Genomic DNA, 19223 nt, shown 5'->3' with positions numbered 1-19223 from the left:
GAGTCTGGAAAGAAAAAGAAAAAGTGCAGTAATGTTCTAGCAGGTAAATCCTTCCATAGCTTCACGCTGAAGGACATTCCTGGAGGCCTCTGGACCCTCGAGCGTGGACGGTGGGATGGCCTGCCTGTAGGGACAGGCCACTGTCCTCGCCTGCTGCTTCCCACGTAACGTTTCCTACAAGACCAAGCTGTAGAGCAGGCGTCCTCAAACTACGGCCCGCGGGCCACATGCGGGTGTTTTTGCCGTTTTGTTTTTTTTACTTCAAAATAAGATATGTGCAGTGTGCGTAGGAATTTGTTCATAGTTTTTTTTTAAACTATAGTCCGGCCCTCCCACGGTCTGAGGGACAGTGAACTGGCCCCCTGTTTAAAAAGTTTGAGGACCCCTGCTGTAGCGTCTGTATGTAATGTTTATCACACACAAACAAACATGTCTGAACTAACAGAGGCATGCGATGCTGAGTTAATTCTAAGTAACGACGGATTCACTTCCACACAGAATCGGTCCGCGTGCCCTGTCTGTCTGCACAGCTTTATCTTTACGTCGGCGTATTGACCGAGACATGCGTGGGTTGAACTTCATTCCCTGGTTGGATCGAAGGACTCCGTCCACAGGACAAAGTAAAACGTCTGAATAAGAGAGAAGGAAGGGACCGTCTCACCTGGATCCCTCTCGATCTGGACGGCCAGCCTGGTGTTGGAGTGATCCACGCGCCTGGTGCTGCAGGGGCCACAGAACAGGGAAAGCCACGGTGAGACCCCCGCAGGCCACAGAGCTGGTTTGCAGACGTGGCCGTGCGGGTGGGGAACGCACGGGAGATGGGGCTCACATGAGCGTATGGGGGTGATGGCTGGCTCCACTTTGACAACGCTGCAGAGAGGGGTCCCAGGGAACAGAGAGAGGGAAACGTACAAGAAACACACGGAGGAAAGAGATGCAGAGTTCTCGGGGTTAGGGAGCGCGGCCTTGTGCCTGACCACGTGGAGCGCCGGATCCAACCAACCAAAGCCAGCACTGACGGCCAACGGGATGCCCCTCTCCGGACTCGAGAGCAGTGCACCCGTAGGCCTTTCTTTTCCACGACGCCAGGAATCATGGCGAGGGGTCAACGTCTCTGCCACGTGCTTTCAAGAGTTAGGGGGTAGCCCAGCCAGTGTGGCTCAGTGGTTGAGCATCGACCTCTGAACCAGGAGGTCACGGTTCGATTCCCGGTCAGGGCCCATGCCCGGGTTGCAGGCTCCATCCCCCAGTCGGGGGCGTGCAGGAGGCAGCCTATCTGTGATTCTCTCTCATCATGGATGTTTCTCTCTCCCCCTCTCCCTTCCTCACTGAGATCCATAAAGATCTGCGGGGGGGTATTCTTACAGGCCTTTCTTGGGTTGAACCACAGAACAGCTCTCACCAATTTAGGAGAAGACGGATTGGCGGTAGCCATGGTAACAAGCGGCCGCCAGCACCGGTTTAAACCTCTTCAGTTATGAGCGCTCACTGCAGGTCACAGCTGCCATAGGCCGGCCAGTCCATGGCGGCCCCTTGCTTCTCAGAGCCGTCAGGGGAGGGACAGACTCACCCCGGAGGGGTAACCCACCAGCGAGAGTCTCCCCAATTCTGCCTGGGCAGATGGAGCCACCCCCGACGCCCCTAAAATGCCACCAGTCCTTGACTTTCCCGTGTCCCCGAGCCCATGCTCAGACAGCTGCCAACCCCAGCGCACCGTCCTATTCCTGCTGGACGTCCTATTCCTGCCGCACGTCTCCTCAGAAATACCCTCCGATCAGCCTTGGAGATGAGAGAGCCCAGCGTGGCAGGAAATAAAGCAAACAGCAAACTCTAATAGAGGCCCCACTCCCACGCCGACACGGGGAGTCCCTAGGTGGAGTTTCAATCTCACCTTAAGACCTAGGACAAATGGAATTTTCAGCAGCGGAATCAACAATTTTTCAAGTGGGACTGAGCCAAACGGAAGTCATTTACCAAACTCCGCAGGGAATTCCCACACCTCCTGACGCGGCGCTAACGGGAAAGCTGTCTCCTCGGAGGCGGCGAGATGCAGGCGCTGAGATCTGAGCAGTCGGTCGGCTAAGCTGCCTGCGCGCCCAGGGCCCTGCCCCCCACCCCCACCCCCTAAGAAGGGGACCTGCCGGCCATCCAGGGTGTCTGAGCTCTTCTCAGCGCTTTCCCTGCACACGTGGGCCCCCACTCACAGTGCTAACTAGCTCAGCGACTGTGCTTCTGCCCGACTGCCCCGCGGCGTGACCGTCCATGCTGCTGCTCAGAGCGCGGGGGCTTGCTGTCTCCTCCCGGACCGACCGCAGGGGGGCAGCGTGCGGGGCCTGTCATCTCACTGCACTGTTTGACTCTTGAACGCGGGGCCCTGTGGCCCGATTATAAAATCATTAAGGCAACAGCATACAGTCATCAATCAATACCACCCACGTCTCCCAACAGGAAGCCGTTAACACGCTGTGTTCTCATCGAGGGGTGCGGCACTTAACAAAGCCCATCGCCACGGACCTCACCTTTCCCAGGAGGGCGATGGGGACAGCTGGGAACCTGGGCCGGGAACCTGGCTGGCTCCAGCAAGCTGTGTTCTATCAGGAGCCTGAAGACCCTGAACTGGGGGCCCCATGAGACACCTGCTCCCCACCACGCTCCCGCCCCCCAGCAGAGCAAAGCAAGGTGCCTGGCCCTGGGCCGAGGGCCCCCTGAAGCGCCCAGCACAGGAAGGAGCCCGCAGCAGCTCAGGGTCTTACTTGTAGTCCTTCTCCCAGAACTTGACCGGCCGGACATACGACGTGATGAAGAGGACGCTCCCCAGGAAGGGGCTCAGCGGCGTGGAGAAGACGGACGTGGCCGCCGTCTGGAAGAAGAGCAAGGCCGAGTCCGGAGCGGGGAGTCAAGGCGAGTGCTCTTCTCGTGGTTCTATTTCTAAGTATCACGTGAGATCCTGACTCGTCTACAGTCAGGCCGTTTCTCACCCCGGAGAGAAAGATGGCCGCGGGCTTTCATTTAGGGACGACCAGGAAGGAGACACAGCACGCTCAGGGCAAACAGGTAAGACGGCGACCATGGTCGCTAAGGCAGGGACGGGGAACTGGGGCTGAGACAGCGGGCACCTGCAGCCTCCATTTTTTAAAAATATTTTTTTATTGATTTCAGAGAGGAAGGGAGAGGGAGAGAGAGAGAGAAACATGGGTCAGCTGCCGTCTTCACACCCCACACTGGGGATCGAGCCTGCAACCCAGGCATGTGCCCTGACCGGAATCGAACCGTGACCTCCTGGTTCACTGACTGAGGCTCAACCACGGAGCCCCGCCGGCTGGGCCACATGGAGCCTCTTTATGTCCTACCGACAGCCAAGAGGTCAACCTAACCGGTCCACGGCAACACCTTTCAAAGCTGCCTTGGACCGAGTGCATTGAAAATGACAGCACGTTAATACTTTAAAAAAAAAAAATCAGTAGAAGCTCAAAAAGAGGAGAAAGCAGGCACCCTAAGATGCACACTTCACAGGTCATCTGGCTACGCATCAGAAGGCGAGGGCCTTGCGTGGTCTCCACACGTGTTACAGGGGCGAGCATTCCCGTCTCTCCCTGGGGGTTCCAGGCTCGGAAACTGACAGGCTCCCGAGGGAGGAACCAGGCCGGAACGGGGAAAAGCAATTCACCAAACAGCGCCCCGCTGGCCCGAGAGCGCATTCAGTTCCCCAACGGAGCTGACCAGCCCCCTCGCCACGCCAGGATGGACCCGCAGGTCCTGATAGAGCGATAAAACAATGACCTTTTCAAAATCACCCCAGACCCAGGGCTGGCATGCAGGGGCCTGCGCGCTGTGTCGGGGTGACCTATAGAACCAGTTTCCCGAGCGGTTTATCCCATGACATCCCGCTCCCCTGGTGCTGGGCTCCCCCCTGGCAGCAGATCGAGGCTGGGAAGGTGACCGCGGCTAAGGGGGGTGTCACCAGAGAGAGAGCTTCGGGAGCCAAGCATGGAGGCTGACCGAAACCGACCGCAGTTCCAGGAAAGGGCAGCGCACACGCCACGTTCCCCCATCGCTCGTTCTGCCGAATGACCTTAAGGAACTTGAGAAATCTCAGTGCCGGTCTAAGAATAGACACACAGAACAATGGGCGCTGCGAGCCGGCTCGTGGTTTGCTTAGAAAAGGTTTTTTTAACAGATAAACCTGCAGGAGAGCATTTTAAATTAAAAAAAAAAAAATCTAGACGAGCCCTGGCTGGTTTGATCAGTGGTTAGAGCACCGGCCTGTGGACTCAGTTCCATCCCCAGTCAAGGGCACGTACCGGGAGCAACCAATCGATGTGTCTCTCTCACATCAACGTTTCTCTCTCTCTCTCTCTCCTCCACTCCTCTTCCCTCCCCTCCACTCTCTCTAAAAACAAAACAAAAATGGGAAAAATATCCTCGGGCGAGAATTAAAAATTAAAAAATCTAGAATAAGGTATCGCTTAATGACGACCCCAAGTACTATTCCATCTCCGCACACAGAGCTGAGATCCCAGGGTCTCCTTACTAACGTGCATACGAAAGGAAGCCAAGCCGTCGTCAACACGGGCCAGCAACGGACTGCCAGGGCCTAGAACTGGGGTCACACACATTGGGGAGGGGGGCGTGGGGGTGGGGATACAGTTCACCAGGGAGCCTTGCGAAGGTGGGGTCCCAGGGTCCACCCCTGAGATGGGATGTTAAAGTGCCAGGCTCAGAGATCTTAGTTAGCAAACTCCCCCAGGGGTCCCGGTGCAAGAAGCCCGGAACCACATCCTGGGAAACGAAGATGTAGGAAGTATTAAATCAGATGGATTGCCCGGCCTGCGTGGCTCAGTGGTGGAGTGTTGACATAGGAACCAGGAGGTCACGGTTCGATTCCTGGTCAGGGCACATACCTGATTTCGGGCTCAATCCCCAGTGTGGGGTGTGCAGGAGGCAGCCAATCAATGACTCTCTCTCATCACTGATGTTTCTATCTCTCCCTCTCCCTCTCCCTCTCCCTCTCCCTCTCCCTCTCCCTCTCCCTCTCTGAAATCAATAAAAATATATTAAAAAAAAGAAAAAAGCTTACATCCAGGAAATGTGGGTAAAAACAGCAGCGGAAAGGATACGAGGGATTGCGAAGAGCTGAGCAAACACGTGAAACGAGGAGCCCCAAGCCATCTGCCACGGAGCCACGTACGCCATGACGAACTGTAACTTCTGAAGCAGGTCCCCGAGCTGAAAGCAGAAGGAAAGGATTCCTCAGAGGTGATGACCACAGTGCAGGGGCGTCAAGGTCACTGGGAGCACCAAGGTCATTGGAAGCACACATGGCTGTTCCGGTTGGGACGGGGCGGGCGACTACTGCTGGCCTCTCGCTCTTACCTCCCCTGTCCTGCATCAAGGCACTGCTAAGAATATGTTAAAACAGCCCGGCCGGCGTGGCTCAGTGGTTGAGCATTGACCTAAGAACCGGGAGATCACGGTGTGGGGCATGCAGGAGTCAGTCAACCAATGACTCTCTCATATCAATGTTTCTATCTCTCTCTCCCTCTCCCTTCCTCTCTGAAATTAATAAAAAAAATATTTTTTAAAAATTAGACAAAATAGACTTTTACTCTTAAAAAAGAAAAAACAACAGTACATAATGATAAAAAGGAAGAAGGAAGAGTCACCAGGAATATAAAATAACTGGAATGAATATACTTAAACATGTAATTGCAAGATATCAAAAACACAGATGGACAAGATTAGGGTAGGATGAACAAATCTAATTATAACAGGGAGAGAGTTTAAGACTTGCATCTCAGAAAATGATAGTTTAATAAATAATCATATAAAATAGTTTGCCAACAGAATCAATAAGCTTTTTCTAAGAGACAAGTATATTAGAACCTTGCAGCTAACCAAAGAGAATTATGTAATTTTCAAGCATATCTACAAGATATAACTTCCTAAACTAAAAAAGAAGTCTTAACCAAGGCTAAAAAAAATGATACCATGCAAATTTCTTTGCAATTAAATTAGAAGTTAATAGTAAAAAGAGGACAAAATAGCAACAGCCATAATAACCACAAAGTTTGCATTTGGATATAACAACAAACACAACACTGAACTAACTAAGAATAAATCGTAGTTAAAATTACAAAATATTTAAAAATGAATGACAGTGAAAAGCAGTAGTATCAATCCTAACTTGTGGGACTCAGCTAAAGCAGTTTATAGAGGAAAATATGTAGCCTTAAAATGTCCATCATAGAAAAACTTCCCAGTTCACATTAGAGAGTATTCTTTAATATTAAAGTGAACAAGAATAATAGAAATGTTCTCACCTATTAATATAAATGCAAAATTCCTCAATAAAACATTTACACAATGAATCTACAAATGTACAAAACATATGATCAAGTTTGGTCCATCTCATAATGTTTGAACATTAGAAGAAATGTCAGTATATTTTATAAAAATGAAGGAAGTAAAAAAAAAAGAAAAAGAAAAACCATACGATGCTCAATGAATGCAGGAAGAATGTTGGAAGATAAATTCAACTCGCTCACAAAAAAGCTCCTGGAACCCCAGTAATAAAAGCGTTTTCCTTAAGCCTGAGGAAGAATATGAGTTGTGATATGGCAGTCAACACCGTATTTACTATTAAAATGCAAAGTAATAGCAGAATTTCTCAGGCAAGAGGTATCAAGCAGTAGGAACCTGATTAGCTGACAGCCATAAAGTGAAAACAGAACCTCAAGGACAGGAAACAGAGAGAGAGGGGCGAGCCACCGGGGTGACAGATTGTCATCGGCGAAGTGCACTCTGGAAAACTGCAACTAAGAGGAGAAACGGGGCAGCAGAGGCAATGAGCGCCCAGCAGGGGAGAGCTACTTAGGCAGACGCCTGGGAGCTAATAAGGGAAGTGCCACGGCCTGGGTCTTGATTAGCCGGCCTCATGCAGCCAGCGGTTCAGACCCCAGCGGAACGTTACGGGAAGTCTCAGCCAGGGTCCCAGCTCATAGCTGCTCATTAGAGCCTCCGTACATGCAAATGAAGTCACCAGGGCGCACGGGCGTGTGATCACCGACCGGGAGGCAGGAGCGCACACATCTCACAGGTCCCGTGGAGACCCCCGAGAGTTAGGGGTTACATGGAATCCTGTGTCGGTGAGGGTTTCTGGTTGTGCACGGGGTCAGGGGTGGGTCCCCTGAGGGAGGCTGGGGTGGATGTTCACAGGATGAATCAGGCGATGTGAGAGAGAGCTACCTTATTGCTAAAGCATCCTGCCCCACGGAACTGGGGATGAAGTGTGATAATAATAGGGTTTATGGCCCTGACCAGTTTGGCTCAGTGGATAGAGCGTCGGCCTTCGGACTGAGAGGTTTCCGGTTCGATTCTGGTCAAGGGCATGTACCTTGGTTGCGGGCACATCCCCAGGAGGGGGTGTGCAGGAGGCAGCTGATGGATGTTTCTCTCTCATCGATGTTTCTAACTCTCTATCCCTCTCCCTTCCTCTCTGTAAAAAATCAATAATATATATTTTAAAAATATAATAATAGGGTTTATGCAGCACTCTCCCTTAGTCCTTTACATCCAACTTCTCTCTGATACAGGTTCCCCATCCTTGTTTCAGGTTTTATTTAGCCTTTTCTTATCTCTTTTTTCTTTTCTTGTTAATCCTCACCCAAGGATATTTTTTCCACTGATTTTTAGTGAGAGTAGAAGGGAGAAGGAGAGACAGAGAGAAACATTGATGTGAGAAAGACACATCGATTGGTTGCCTCCTATACCAGCCCTGACCGGGGCCCCGGGCTGGGGAGGAGCCTGCAACCGAGGTACGTGCCCTTGACCGGAATCAAACCCGGGACCTTTTGGTCCGCGGGCTGACGCTCTACCCACTGAGCCACGCTGGCCGGGCCATGTGGTTCAGTTTTAATGCAAGACTTAGCACCTGTGACAGAAAACCTCCGAGGACGAGGCCATCGGTCAGAAACGCACCTGGGAGACTCTGGGTGAAGGACAGGTGACAAATGTCACCCCGGACTTGCCTTGCTGAACAGGATGGACGCGAGGAAGAAGTCGAGCAGGAAGCTCTCGGACAGGCCCCTGCAGTCGAAGTGGAAGAAGAGGACGGCGAAGCCCAGCGGCGCGAACTGGCGCCCGGGGTGGCAGAAGGAGGCGCGCAGCAGCTTCATGCCCGCCACGATCAGCAGGAAGATGTCCCAGCTGCGGGGGGAGAGGGAGGGCAGGGAGCTCACGGGACCTCGCACCCCCTGCACCTGCTGCACCTTGTCCATCGGGACCACCCTCCCTGACAGAGCAGGAACCAGTCTCGGGACTGGGGCCCCCTGTCTAAGTGCTCGCGGGGCGGAGCTGGGGTTACACTCAGCCCCGAGGGGCTCGCCATGGCCCCCGAGGCCTTGGATCGTCCGGCCGTCGGAAGGACGCGGAGCGCCTGGAGCGTATCTGAAGGCCGCGGGCAGCGACAGGCCCGCCCGAGCTCTCTAAGGCCTCTGCAGCCCCAGCGTCCGCCCTCCCTACCCAGCGAGGCGCACTGTCACCCCGGGACCCGAAGCCTGGGATTTAAGCACCAAAGACATGGCCACCTCTTGCCCTGGCCTCCCCGAACCAGGTCTGGACCGGGAGGCAGGCGGGGCAGGAGGTGACGGGGCCATGCATGTGTCTGCCGCATGTGACCGGGAACCTACTCGGACCCCAGCACTCAGAGGCCTTTGGCCGGCATTCCCAGATCCGTCCTCACCGCCCCCCGAAAGGAAGAGCAGGTGTGGCCCCGTCTGCCTGGGACCAGACACCGGGGCTGACCTGGGCGTGTACGTCTGGTCTGAGCCACGTGACTCATGAGCAAATCTGGGAAAAGGTCTCTTTCCCAGCCTCCCACTCCAGCAGCTCACTGGACCAGAACCCCTGGGGCGGGACAAATCCACAAACAATCCGGTGGGTTTCCGTCTGTGAACCCAGAGCTCATCCGCACGAATGAAACCAGTGACCCGACGGCACACTGTCGGTGCTCCGGCCAGGACGGATCCTGGCCACACGGAGCGCCGTGCCCGCTTCCGCCGCGGGGGTGCGACTCTGACTACGGCGAGCGGTGACACCCGCCAGCGCTGAGTGGCAGAGCACTTGCTGAATGAAGTGACAGGAGGCCTCACACGGGGCTTCTGACATCCCGTTAGCGCTCCCTGTCTGTGCTGCAGGGTGATTCCCAAACCCGACAGTCATTCCCGCCACCACTTCCAGCTCCACCTCCGTCGGCACCCCGGTCGCTCTGCCAACGCGCGCCCCCCTGCGCCCCGCTCTGTGCTCTGCGAGGTGCGGGGAGACCCCATGAAGCCGACCTCCCGTCCAGAGGAAGTTCCCTCGGTCTCGCCGAGGCCGTGGCCCCAGCAGGAGGAGAATGAGCCACCGTCCTCTCACTTACTGGGTCCCGAGCCTCCGGTAATTGCTGATGGAAAACGCATCGATGGTGAGCGCGTTCAGAATGATGGCCGGGTACAGGATGTACTTTTCAAAGCACTGCAGCCGCACGTACAGCCTCTCGAACCACATCAAATGGGGGACGTCTGCAGGAGACACCCCCCGCCCAGGACAGCCCCGGGTCAAGCATCTGTCTTCAGGCGCATGGGACACAAGCAGTACCGCCCCTTTAATTCAGCCTAATAAGCAATACCGCCCCTTTAATCCAACCTAATAAGCAATACCGCCCCTTTAACTCATAAGCAGTAACGGGGAGCAGCAACCCAAACGGTGACCCGGCAGAATGCCTCCCGCTCTAGAGCCGGGGCTCAGGAAACGTCCGTTTTTATTTCCTCCTTTCCAGGGGCTGGGGGGCCGGCGAGAATGAAACGGAACACAGAGGAACTAAAAGGCAGCCTGTGAGAGTTCCTTCATGGCTTCCACAACCAAAGTCGCTCTCACTAGAGCACCCCTGTGCCGACCTCCCCTACAGACGAGCAGTTAGACAAGGCTTCCTGCTCTGCGTACCCCCTTTTCCGAGTTCTCCGTTTACAGAGCTCGGCCCTCTCAGATGGAGGCGTCACAGCCAGCGCGATGCGGCCGCTTAGAAAATACATGGACAGCCCTGGCCGGTGTGGCTCAGTGGATAGAGCGTCGGCCTGCGGACTGAAGGGTCCCAGGTTCGATTCCGGTCAAGGGCATGTACCTTGGTTGCAGGCACATCCCCAGTAGGAGGTGTGCAGGAGGCAGCTGATCGATGTTTCTCTCTCATCGATGTTTCTGACTCTCTATCCCTCTCCCTTCCACTCTGTTAAAAAATCAGTAAGATATATTTTTTTAAAAATACGTGGGCCCTGGCTGGTTTGGCTCAGTGGATAGAGCATCAGCCTGCGAACTGAAGGGTCCCGGGTTCGATTCCGGTCAAGGGCACATGCCCGGGTTGTGGGCTCGATCCCCAGTGGGGGACTTGCAGGAGGCAGCCGTTCCATGATTCTCTCTCATCATGGATGTTTCTATCTCTCTCTCCCTCTCCCTTCCTCTCTGACATCAATAAAAAAAAACGTGGACAGAGTCCTGTTGACATCTGTCACCAATTCAGAGACGCACGACCACCTCAGCCAGGTCGCTGCAAAAATATGTAAGTTAAGAGGAACAGAAGCCATCCTCATCCGCAGCGCTGACGGGAAAACGCCGACTTAAAGGAAACATTTGAGCGGCTCCTGGCCGTAGAGGCCCTGGGTCCCGGGGGTGGGAGTGAGGTGGGGCGGGGGGGGGGGGGTGCGATCTGACTTTCAAACGCCGGTCACACTGACTTTCAGGACAAGATGCAGAAGCAGCCGCCCGCCTCCCTCTGGGTCTGAGCCCCAGCGGAGAGGACAGCGGTCCCCGCTCTCCATGTCGCCCACACCGGCCTCATGGTGACGCGCACTGTGTCGGGGGAGACACCCGAGGCCCAGACGCACCGGACGGAGCCGCCACTCACCCGTCACTTCCCGCTGCCGGTACTCCCTGCTCCTCAGCACGGGGTGCGCCAGCCACATCCACGGGTGGTGCTTGCGGAGCTGCGGGAGCAGGTAGTGGGTCACGAAGCCCACGGCGCCGGCCAGGGCGAACAGCACGAGGCCGAGGAAGGGCTGCCAGGACAGAGGGCGCGGCCGTGGGTGACACAGGCCCCCGGCCGCCCCGGGCCCCTTAGAGCACAGACGCGAGCTCAGGCCGTGCCTCAGGCCTCGGAACAGCTCCTCCGCACCGCGAGCCCCATCTCTGTGCCGAGAGCCACCCAGAGCCAAGAAGGGGGCAGAGAACCGGCCCCTGCACGTCGCGAGGCCCACGGAGTTCTGGCCACGGAATACTTTATTAAAAAAAAAAAGACTGAAGAATAGCAAAACTGCCCGGCCGGCGTGGCTCCGTGGTTGAGCACCAACCTACGAACCAGGAGGTCGCGGTTCGATTCCCGGTCAGGGCACATGCCCGGGTTGTGGGCTCGATCCCCAGTGTGGGGCGTGCAGGAGGCAGCCGATCCAGGATTCTCTCTCATCGATGTTTCTCTCTCTTCCTCTCTGAAATCAATAAAGATATATTAAAAAAAAAAGAATAACAAAACAAGCTAATGGATTCTGCCTCATTGAGAGAATTCACAAATATGTAACATTTTTATAGAGACAGCAGCCGCCCGTCAGAGCCTCAGCCGCCAAGCCCGCTGAGATTTCTCCGCTTCTGTTCCTACGGGATCTCCTTGGCGCTGGCGCCGTGACCTGCGCGTCACTCGTGCTGGGGTCTCAGCCTGTGCTGCTACTGACCCCCCTCACGGTGGGGGGGGGGGGGGGTGCACGGGCAGGCAGCAACGCAACGCCCGATGGGGGAGAGAAAGGGTCAACGAAGAGCCGAACCTGGGCCCTGGCCGGAGTGCTCAGTGGTTAGAGAGTCGGCTGCCAGACCCCAGGGTCGCAGGTTTGAGCCCCAGTCCTGGTTGGGGGCGTGCTGGAGGCAACCAAGCGATGTGTCTCTCTCACATCGATGTTTCTCTCTCTCTCTAACCTCTCCCTTCCTCTCTCTCTAAAAATCCATGGAAAAACTTGGGTGAGGATTACCCCCCCCCCCCAAAAAAAAGCCAAACCTGCCTTCGACGTGGGCCGAACCTCAGCCGGGACCCAGTCCCCAGGGCCCCCCCCAGGCCTCCCAGCCGGCCCTGTCTCCTTCCTGGTTCCCCATCCCCTCTGGCCCGCGCCGCCACGGGAAGGGGACGGGTGAGGGGACACGTACGCGCAGGGACAGGAACACGGTGCTGGCGCTCACGGCGAAGGACAGGACCGCGGCCACGGCGCACAGGAGCAGGTCCGACTTCAGCACGTCCTTCTGGGGAGAGAGAGCGGCCGCCCAGGTTATGCCTGTGTTTCTCTCGGCAACCCTGTCCTCGGGCAAATCAGGCCCCAGCACGGGGACCCCGGACAAGCTTCCTGCTCGGCAGTCACTTCTCTGATCTGTTCCCAGGCGGCAGGCACGGGATGGCCCCTCCACGACCTCCCGCTGGGGGGCATCGGGGAAACTGAGGCAGGGGGGGGCAGGGGCGGGGGAGGACATGCCAGGCTAGCCCTCATCAGCTAAGCACGAGAGAAGGGAGGGTTCCCACCCGGGTCAGAGGGTCACAGACACAGGCCCCCAGACCCGACAGAGGAGGTCACGTTCTAACCACCGGCACGCGGCCTCGGCGCAGCTGGCATTTCAACGGGCAAGATGCACCGGCCTGGCCTCCGCTTCTCTTCCCCACAGTCTGAGGGCTGGAAACTGCGCTCAAGGTCAACCCAGGCCAGGCGATGCCCTTGAGGCTAAAGCAGCGGCCTGCTCGGCTTCCGCCACGCTTCCTGGTTGGCTCACATTTTAACCCGGTAATTCCTTATTATCCTGGCAATGTTTTGTCACATGTAAGGACTTACTTGTATTTTATTCAGATTTTCAGTTTTTTTGGTGGTTTTTTGTTTGTTTGTTCATCCTCACCTGAGCATATTTTCCCATTGATTTTTAGAGAGAGGAGAGGGAGAGGGAGAGACCGAGAGAAACATCGATGTGAGAGACACACATCGATTGGTTGCCTCCCGGCATGCGCCCCAACCAGGGCCGGGGAGCCTGCAACCCAGGTCTGTGCCCTGGACCGGAATGGAACCCGGGACCCTTCAGTCCGCAGGCCGACTCTATCCACTGAGCCACACGGGCCAGGGCAGAATTTTCTGTGTGAATCAGCAGAAGGTTTGGTGATGACAGCTCAGCCTGCCCTGAGGTCAGAGGTGGGAAGTCTCACTGGATTCCCTTCCTTCTTTCTGTCTGTCTCACGTCCATTGGCGTCAGGCAAGGGACTAGGATCAGCACACAAAATTCCTCCCTCCCCCAACCCCACTGCTAAACAATCACTTCAACACCACATAGAATAATCAATCCCTGATGGTGACATTTAATTTTTACAGAATAAATTCACCTCCACAATCTGTCTCCTTTCTGTGTTTTACTGATTCGGTAATCTCATCTTTAATTGTGGGTGAGTCTTTTTTTTTTGATTACTCAGTCTTTATAATATACTATTAAATTTCAAAGAGCTGAGTTCCTCTTCTTTTTCAGATTTTTAAAGCTTTTAGCTGCTATTCTTTATTATTATTATTATTATTATTGATCTTGGAGACAGGAAGGGAGGGGGAGAGATATAGGGAAAGAAAGAGAGATACAGAGAGACTAGAGAGAAAAAGAGATAGAGAGAGAGAGAGAGCGAGAGAGAGAGACAGAAAGAGAAGAGAGAGAGAGAGTAAGACGGCCAGAGAAAGACAGAGAAACAGAACCAGACACAAGGAGGGAAATTTCATGCTCACATTACGGCACAAGATTATTATGCATCAAACTGCGAGAGCTGAATCTGATGGTCCCATTAAAATATTATAATTGGACCGGAAGCCTGTGCAGAGAAGGGCACACACATCACGTGAAACCCCCTCCCGGGACGGCTCGCCCTCATGCCAAGCCTTTCAGAGTGTGTGTGCGAGACCCGGGAAGGCGTGCGCCCCCCCCCCCCCCCCCCCGGCACCTCCAGCCACATGAACGAGACGCCCTCGGTTGCTGCCGGCCGCAGCTCCCTGCCCTCCATGCGTGACCTTGGCCACAACAAAGCAGAGAGCGCGGCCGCCAGTCACAACACGGAGGACCACCGGGGACGCGCGGGGAGATCCGGGGCCGCGGCCGTCACGGGCCCTGGCCTGGCCATGCCAGTGCGGTCCGGCGTGTGTGTCTCCCCGCATGCCATGCGGTGCCTGGCCTGTCACACGGCATGCGTGTCTCACCACCGAGTCCCTCATCTTCCCCGGGAGAGGGTCCTCGGCCGGCTCCGCCGGGGCCTGGTGGGAGCATCTGGGAAACCATCTGCACGGAACGAACGACCTGAAGGGGGAAGACACACGCGTTTGACTGTTGGAAACATGTGCCCGTGGCCGTGGCCGTGGCCGTGGCCGAGGCGGAGACCTCAATGTGGACCCCACACTCAGAGACAAAACGAGGCGCTCTCCTTCCTCAGGCAAAAAGGGCCCATTCGAGCGATCGCCAAGGTGATGTCTGATTTCCAACTTCCTTTCTCACTGAGGCAGGAGGAATGGGTGCCCGACTGTCAGCAGCTAAGCTCAGGGGGCGCCCCACCTCTGCCAGCCCGCAGGCTCCTCCAAAAGCAGCAGCAAAACTCCACCTCCCGTCAAGTCCCCGACGGGGAAGACTGTGCAGACGGCGTCCCCTTTGCCGTCCCCAGGCCTTGCCCTGCGCCGCCCCGGACAGCCTGGAGTTGGGGTTCCTCCGGCCCCAGCAGCCCTGGCTGTCCTGCGCCAGCTCCCCACTCGGGACAGGTCACATGGGGTGACGGACACCCGATGGCGACGGGTTTGCTGGCACGTGAGACTCGGGCCTCGCACGACGGGTTTACATTTCAAGCGACTAGGGACGGTGCCCCCCACCTCACACCGGAAGGCGCTGGCTGCATCGGCAGCAAAAAGCAGCACAAAACCCTTCCTTTCGGAGGTCCGGCCCCGTCTCCCCGAGGGACCCCTGGAGTCCAGGCAGCGGGGCCACTGACGGGGCGCAGAGAGGGTCCTGGCTGAGGCGGGCGCTCCTCAGATGCTCGCCCCGGGGAAAGGCCGGGCAGGCTTGGGCTGCGGGCTCCCCCCTCCCCGCACCCGTCCCCCATCCCCGTGCCCCTCCCCCATCCCTGCACCCCTGTATCCCTGCCTCGTGTGCTTTACTCGGGAGCAGAGGCACTGGAATGTGTGCTGGCAGCTCAGGGGGTTCTGGTCAACCTGCAACCCCCCTGCCCCCCTCGCCCAGGGGCCAGCTAGGAAAAGTGTGACCCCCCTGGCACTGAGCAGACTCCCCCCTCTCCCCCCCAGCTCCCCCCCCCCCCCATGAGAGAGCAAGGCTGCAGGAACTCACGCGCAGTGTGTGTGTGTGTGTGACTCACATGTGTGCATGTTACAGCACAGGCGTATTACTCACAGGTGCGTGTGTTACAGCACGGGCATGCTACTCACAGGCGTGTGTTCGAGCACAGGCGTGTACAATGTGTGTGTCCCGGCATGGGGCGTGCGTGTTTGGGCTCAGCGCGTGCGCTGCAGTGTGGAGCGTGTTCCTAGCGTGGGGAGGGTCACGGCCCCTGCGCCCGCTCGGGGGGGCGGGTCACTCACAGGAGCACGGATGGGTCGCTGCTCTGGCGGCTCAGGTGGAAGGACAGCGAGACCAGGAGGCCGCAGAAGGCGGAGAACAGCGCGGGGATGTGCTGGGTGCTCCAGGGCTCCTGGGGAGAGACGCACAGCCAGTACGTGAGCTGTCACGGTGCTCAGAACCAGACTCACGAGTGGGTGGGGCACGCGTGCCCACACGACAGGTGTGGCTCCCCGATGTGCCCGAGAAGCCAGCGCTGCCTGGGCAGAGAGCCATTCCACTTCCCAGCCTCACTTTCTCAGAAATGAAAGGCATCTCCTGCCGGCCGGCGGGGCTCAGGGGTGGAGCGTCAGCCTATGAGCCAGGAGGTCAGAGTTCAGTTCCCGGTCGGGGCACATGCCCAGGTTGTGGGCTCGATCCCCAGTGTGGGGCGTGCAGGAGGCAGCCGATCCATGATTCTCTCATCATTGGTGTTTCTCTCTCTCTCCCTCTCCCTTCCTCTCTGAGATCAATAAAAATATGTTAAAATGCGTCTCCTTTCTCCCCACAGGGAAGGTGTAGGGTCCCGGGAGCAGCGCTGGCAGGGAGCTGAGGCTGCTGGGCCTGCGGCTGGAGAGTCGGGGGGAGTCTGGCTCCAAGGCCCGTCCCCCCACCAGCCCCGCTGGGGCCGCCTGAGAGCCTCTGACCACCCTCGCGGGCCTTGGGTTGGTCCTCACAGGTCCCTGAGCCTCCACTGTCCCCCCCGCCAGTCCCTTCCCCTCACTGTGCCCAGCGGACACGGCCCCCACGGCCTCGGCCAGGCCTGCTGCTCCCAGCCAGCCCTACAGCCCTCCCTCCACAGACCCAGCTCCTCCTCTCAGCAAAGGCAAGCCAACCACACAGCTGCCCTCCCCTCGGAACTTCCCACAACTCCTCATCGACCGCCTCCTCCACCTCCTCCACGGGGAGGGACGCAAGCTCACCGGGATCGGACCCTCGTCCACATCCCAGCCCCCCTCCTCACACTGAGGGTACGCCCAGCCCCCAAACCAGGAGGACACACGCTTCCCGTCCCCCTGCCTTTGCAAACGGGGTTCCCTCTGCCCAGAGGGCTCTTCCACTCGCCCCGTCCACGCCACGCTGCCTGTGAACTCCTACCCATGCTGCAGCGGCCAGTGTAAAAAACCCACCGACGTGGTGCCGTCTCCCCGACTTCCAGGGAGACGTACTGGCCCCTGTGAGGAGCGCACGCGTGAGGAAGGCAGACCCGGGGTCCTGGGAGAGGAGACCACGTGGGAACCAGGACCGACAGGCGATGGGACAGCGGGGTGTGAGGTGCCAGGCGCGCACAGGGCAGGACGCAGAGGCCCGGGGGGAGTGGCTAAGTGGGACCCCGCGCACGGGAAACAGGGGAGCATGGCCCTCCCCCTGCGGGGCTCCGTGCAGGGCAGGCCCGGTCCGCGGTGCTGGTGGGTGGACGGCGCTGGCCGCCTCCTTGCACACACCTCTCCCCTCCCCGCTCTGGCCACCCCCACGGCGTCTCTCCTTTTCACTTCCTGCCTGGCTGGTCCCAAAAAGTCCTAGAAAAGAGCAAAGCCCCAAAGGTGGGAAACCTGCTCCATTCCTGTCCTTCCGCAGGCCCCTCTGCGCTTGCCCGCGCTGAGCCTTCAATTCCCAACGGCGTGCAGCCCAGGAGAATGCCAACGCTGGGAACTTCGCTGGAAGGATCGAGTGACCCCGGTCCTGGAGTGACCGTCACGGCACGACACGGAGAGAAGGTCAGGGCCCAGGCGACACGGAGAGAAGGTCAGGGCCCAGGCGACACGGAGAGAAGGTCAGGGCCCAGGCGACACGGAGAGAAGGTCGGGGCCCAGGCGACACGGAGAGAAGGTCAGGGCCCAGGCGACACGGAGAGAAGGTCGGGGCCCAGGCGACACGGAGAGAAGGTCGGGGCCCAGGCGACACGGAGAGAAGGTCAGGGCCCAGGCGACACGGAGAGAAGGTCGGGGCCCAGGCGTGGGCAGAGGGGGCTCCCAGCCCGTCGCTCCTGGGAGGAGTGCTTCCGTGGACGGCACTTCACTGCTCGGCGCTCTGTTCCTCTTGCGTGTAAAGGTGACAGTGACCTTCACTGCAGAGGCGTTCATGCCTTAACGAGACCTGGAACAGCCTTGCGCGCGGCAGAGCGGCGTGTCGACGTTGGCTGTTGTTAACGGAGAAGGACAGGGGACCCTGATGGACGGTCCTCCCACACCATCGGTTAAACCACACCCGCTGTCCATACACAATCGCTCCCCGGCTTGCATCCGCCCCCGCCCCTTCCCTAGTTCCTCTCTCGCCGACTCTCTACCTAACTAACTCTCTCCAACGCAAACAGGAGGGCACAGCCCACCCCGTCAGTACTAGGGACCCCCCCCACCCCCCGCCGCCTGCTTAGCTGCTAAAAGAGCCATCGTTGGAAAAGGGGGCGGGAGGTAAAAGTATCAAGTCACCCAGTGGCAGGAGCGTGAGTGGCCTTGTCCCCATCCCCCGCCCTCCCAGCATTCATCTCGGCCTGTGAGGTCATGTCTGCCCCCTGCCTTTGCAGACGGGGTTCCCTCTGCATGAGTGACTGATTAACACCCGATCCTCGTGTATATTACCCAGTGGACCCGGACACCTCGGAGCTGGGGCCCCGACAGGCATGTCATCAATCTGTCCAGACCCAATGCACTGATCTGAGTGACGGTCCCTTACGTTACAGCGGATACCGGCACGGATAAGGGCACGGACCACGCGTGTAAGGGTCTGTGAGGGCCGAGCGGTAGTTAACCGCGTGGCTCTGGCCTGGGCTGCCGGCTTCAGGCCCAACGCGGCTGAGTATCTGCACTAAGATACTGGACGAGCGAATACGTGTCCTTACCCAAGATCACGTAAAAGTGGGTTTCCTACCGTGTCTACTGGCAATGCTCAAGCTCCAAATTCTCAATCGTGTGCATTTTTTTAAATTATTGATTTCAGAAAGTAAGGGAGCGGGAGAGAGAGAGAAACATCCATGATGAGAGAGAATCATGGACCGGCTGCCTCCTGCACGCCCCACACTAGGGATGGAGCCCACAACCCGGGCATGTGCCCTGACCGGAAATCAAACCGTGGCCTCCTGGTTCATAGGTCAACGCTCAACCACTGAGTCACACCAGAAGTTTATAGGACATAAACTTCTATGTTTTAAACATGTACATGTTAGTCTTAAATTTTATTTTCTATATATAACTTATTATACTCACACACACACACACACACACACACACCTATGCACACAACATACACACACACACACACACACACACATATACGTACAGATTCTGGAGGGAGACGGGATTTAAACAACCTGTCACCCACCGATAACGAAGTGTATGCCATGAGACAGTCTGCCTCAAGAGTCACTACCCTAATGGCTTTGAGATTTTCCCAGGGGGCCCCGACGTGGAAAGGATATGGATTGATGAGCGCCGGCCGCATAAATCTCCCACAGGCTTTGAAATACTTTTTGAGGCAGAAATAAAACTGTCAAGTCGTCCCACAGTTCTGAGGTCGATTTCCCGTGCACGTGGGAATTCTTTTGATGAAAATGCGCA

The 19223-nt window shown here is 57.0% G+C and overlaps 1 protein-coding gene across 5 annotated transcripts in view; it reads right to left on the bottom strand.

Moving 5' to 3' along the window:
• PCNX2 (pecanex 2) overlaps positions 1 to 19223 on the bottom strand; it is a 62017-nt gene that overhangs the window by 15270 nt on the left and 27524 nt on the right. For all 5 annotated transcript variants that reach the window (XM_079763558.1, XM_079763557.1, XM_079763560.1 and 2 more), the window contains exons 16-24: positions 15654 to 15763; positions 14274 to 14370; positions 12217 to 12309; positions 10937 to 11087; positions 9419 to 9560; positions 8028 to 8205; positions 5118 to 5226; positions 2754 to 2883; positions 662 to 720 (exon numbers count right to left, since the gene is read on the bottom strand). In XM_079763558.1, the coding sequence (XP_079619684.1) occupies positions 662 to 720; positions 2754 to 2883; positions 5118 to 5226; positions 8028 to 8205; positions 9419 to 9560; positions 10937 to 11087; positions 12217 to 12309; positions 14274 to 14370; positions 15654 to 15763 (1069 nt within the window). The remainder of the gene's footprint in view (positions 1 to 661; positions 721 to 2753; positions 2884 to 5117; positions 5227 to 8027; positions 8206 to 9418; positions 9561 to 10936; positions 11088 to 12216; positions 12310 to 14273; positions 14371 to 15653; positions 15764 to 19223) is intronic.

The sequence above is a fragment of the Cnephaeus nilssonii genome, assembly GCF_951640355.1.
Source record: "Cnephaeus nilssonii genome assembly, chromosome: 23".
Lineage (NCBI taxonomy): Eukaryota > Metazoa > Chordata > Mammalia > Chiroptera > Vespertilionidae > Cnephaeus > Cnephaeus nilssonii.
The sequence above is the reverse complement of the archived record's forward strand: the minus strand, read 5'-3'. Positions and strand labels throughout refer to the sequence as shown.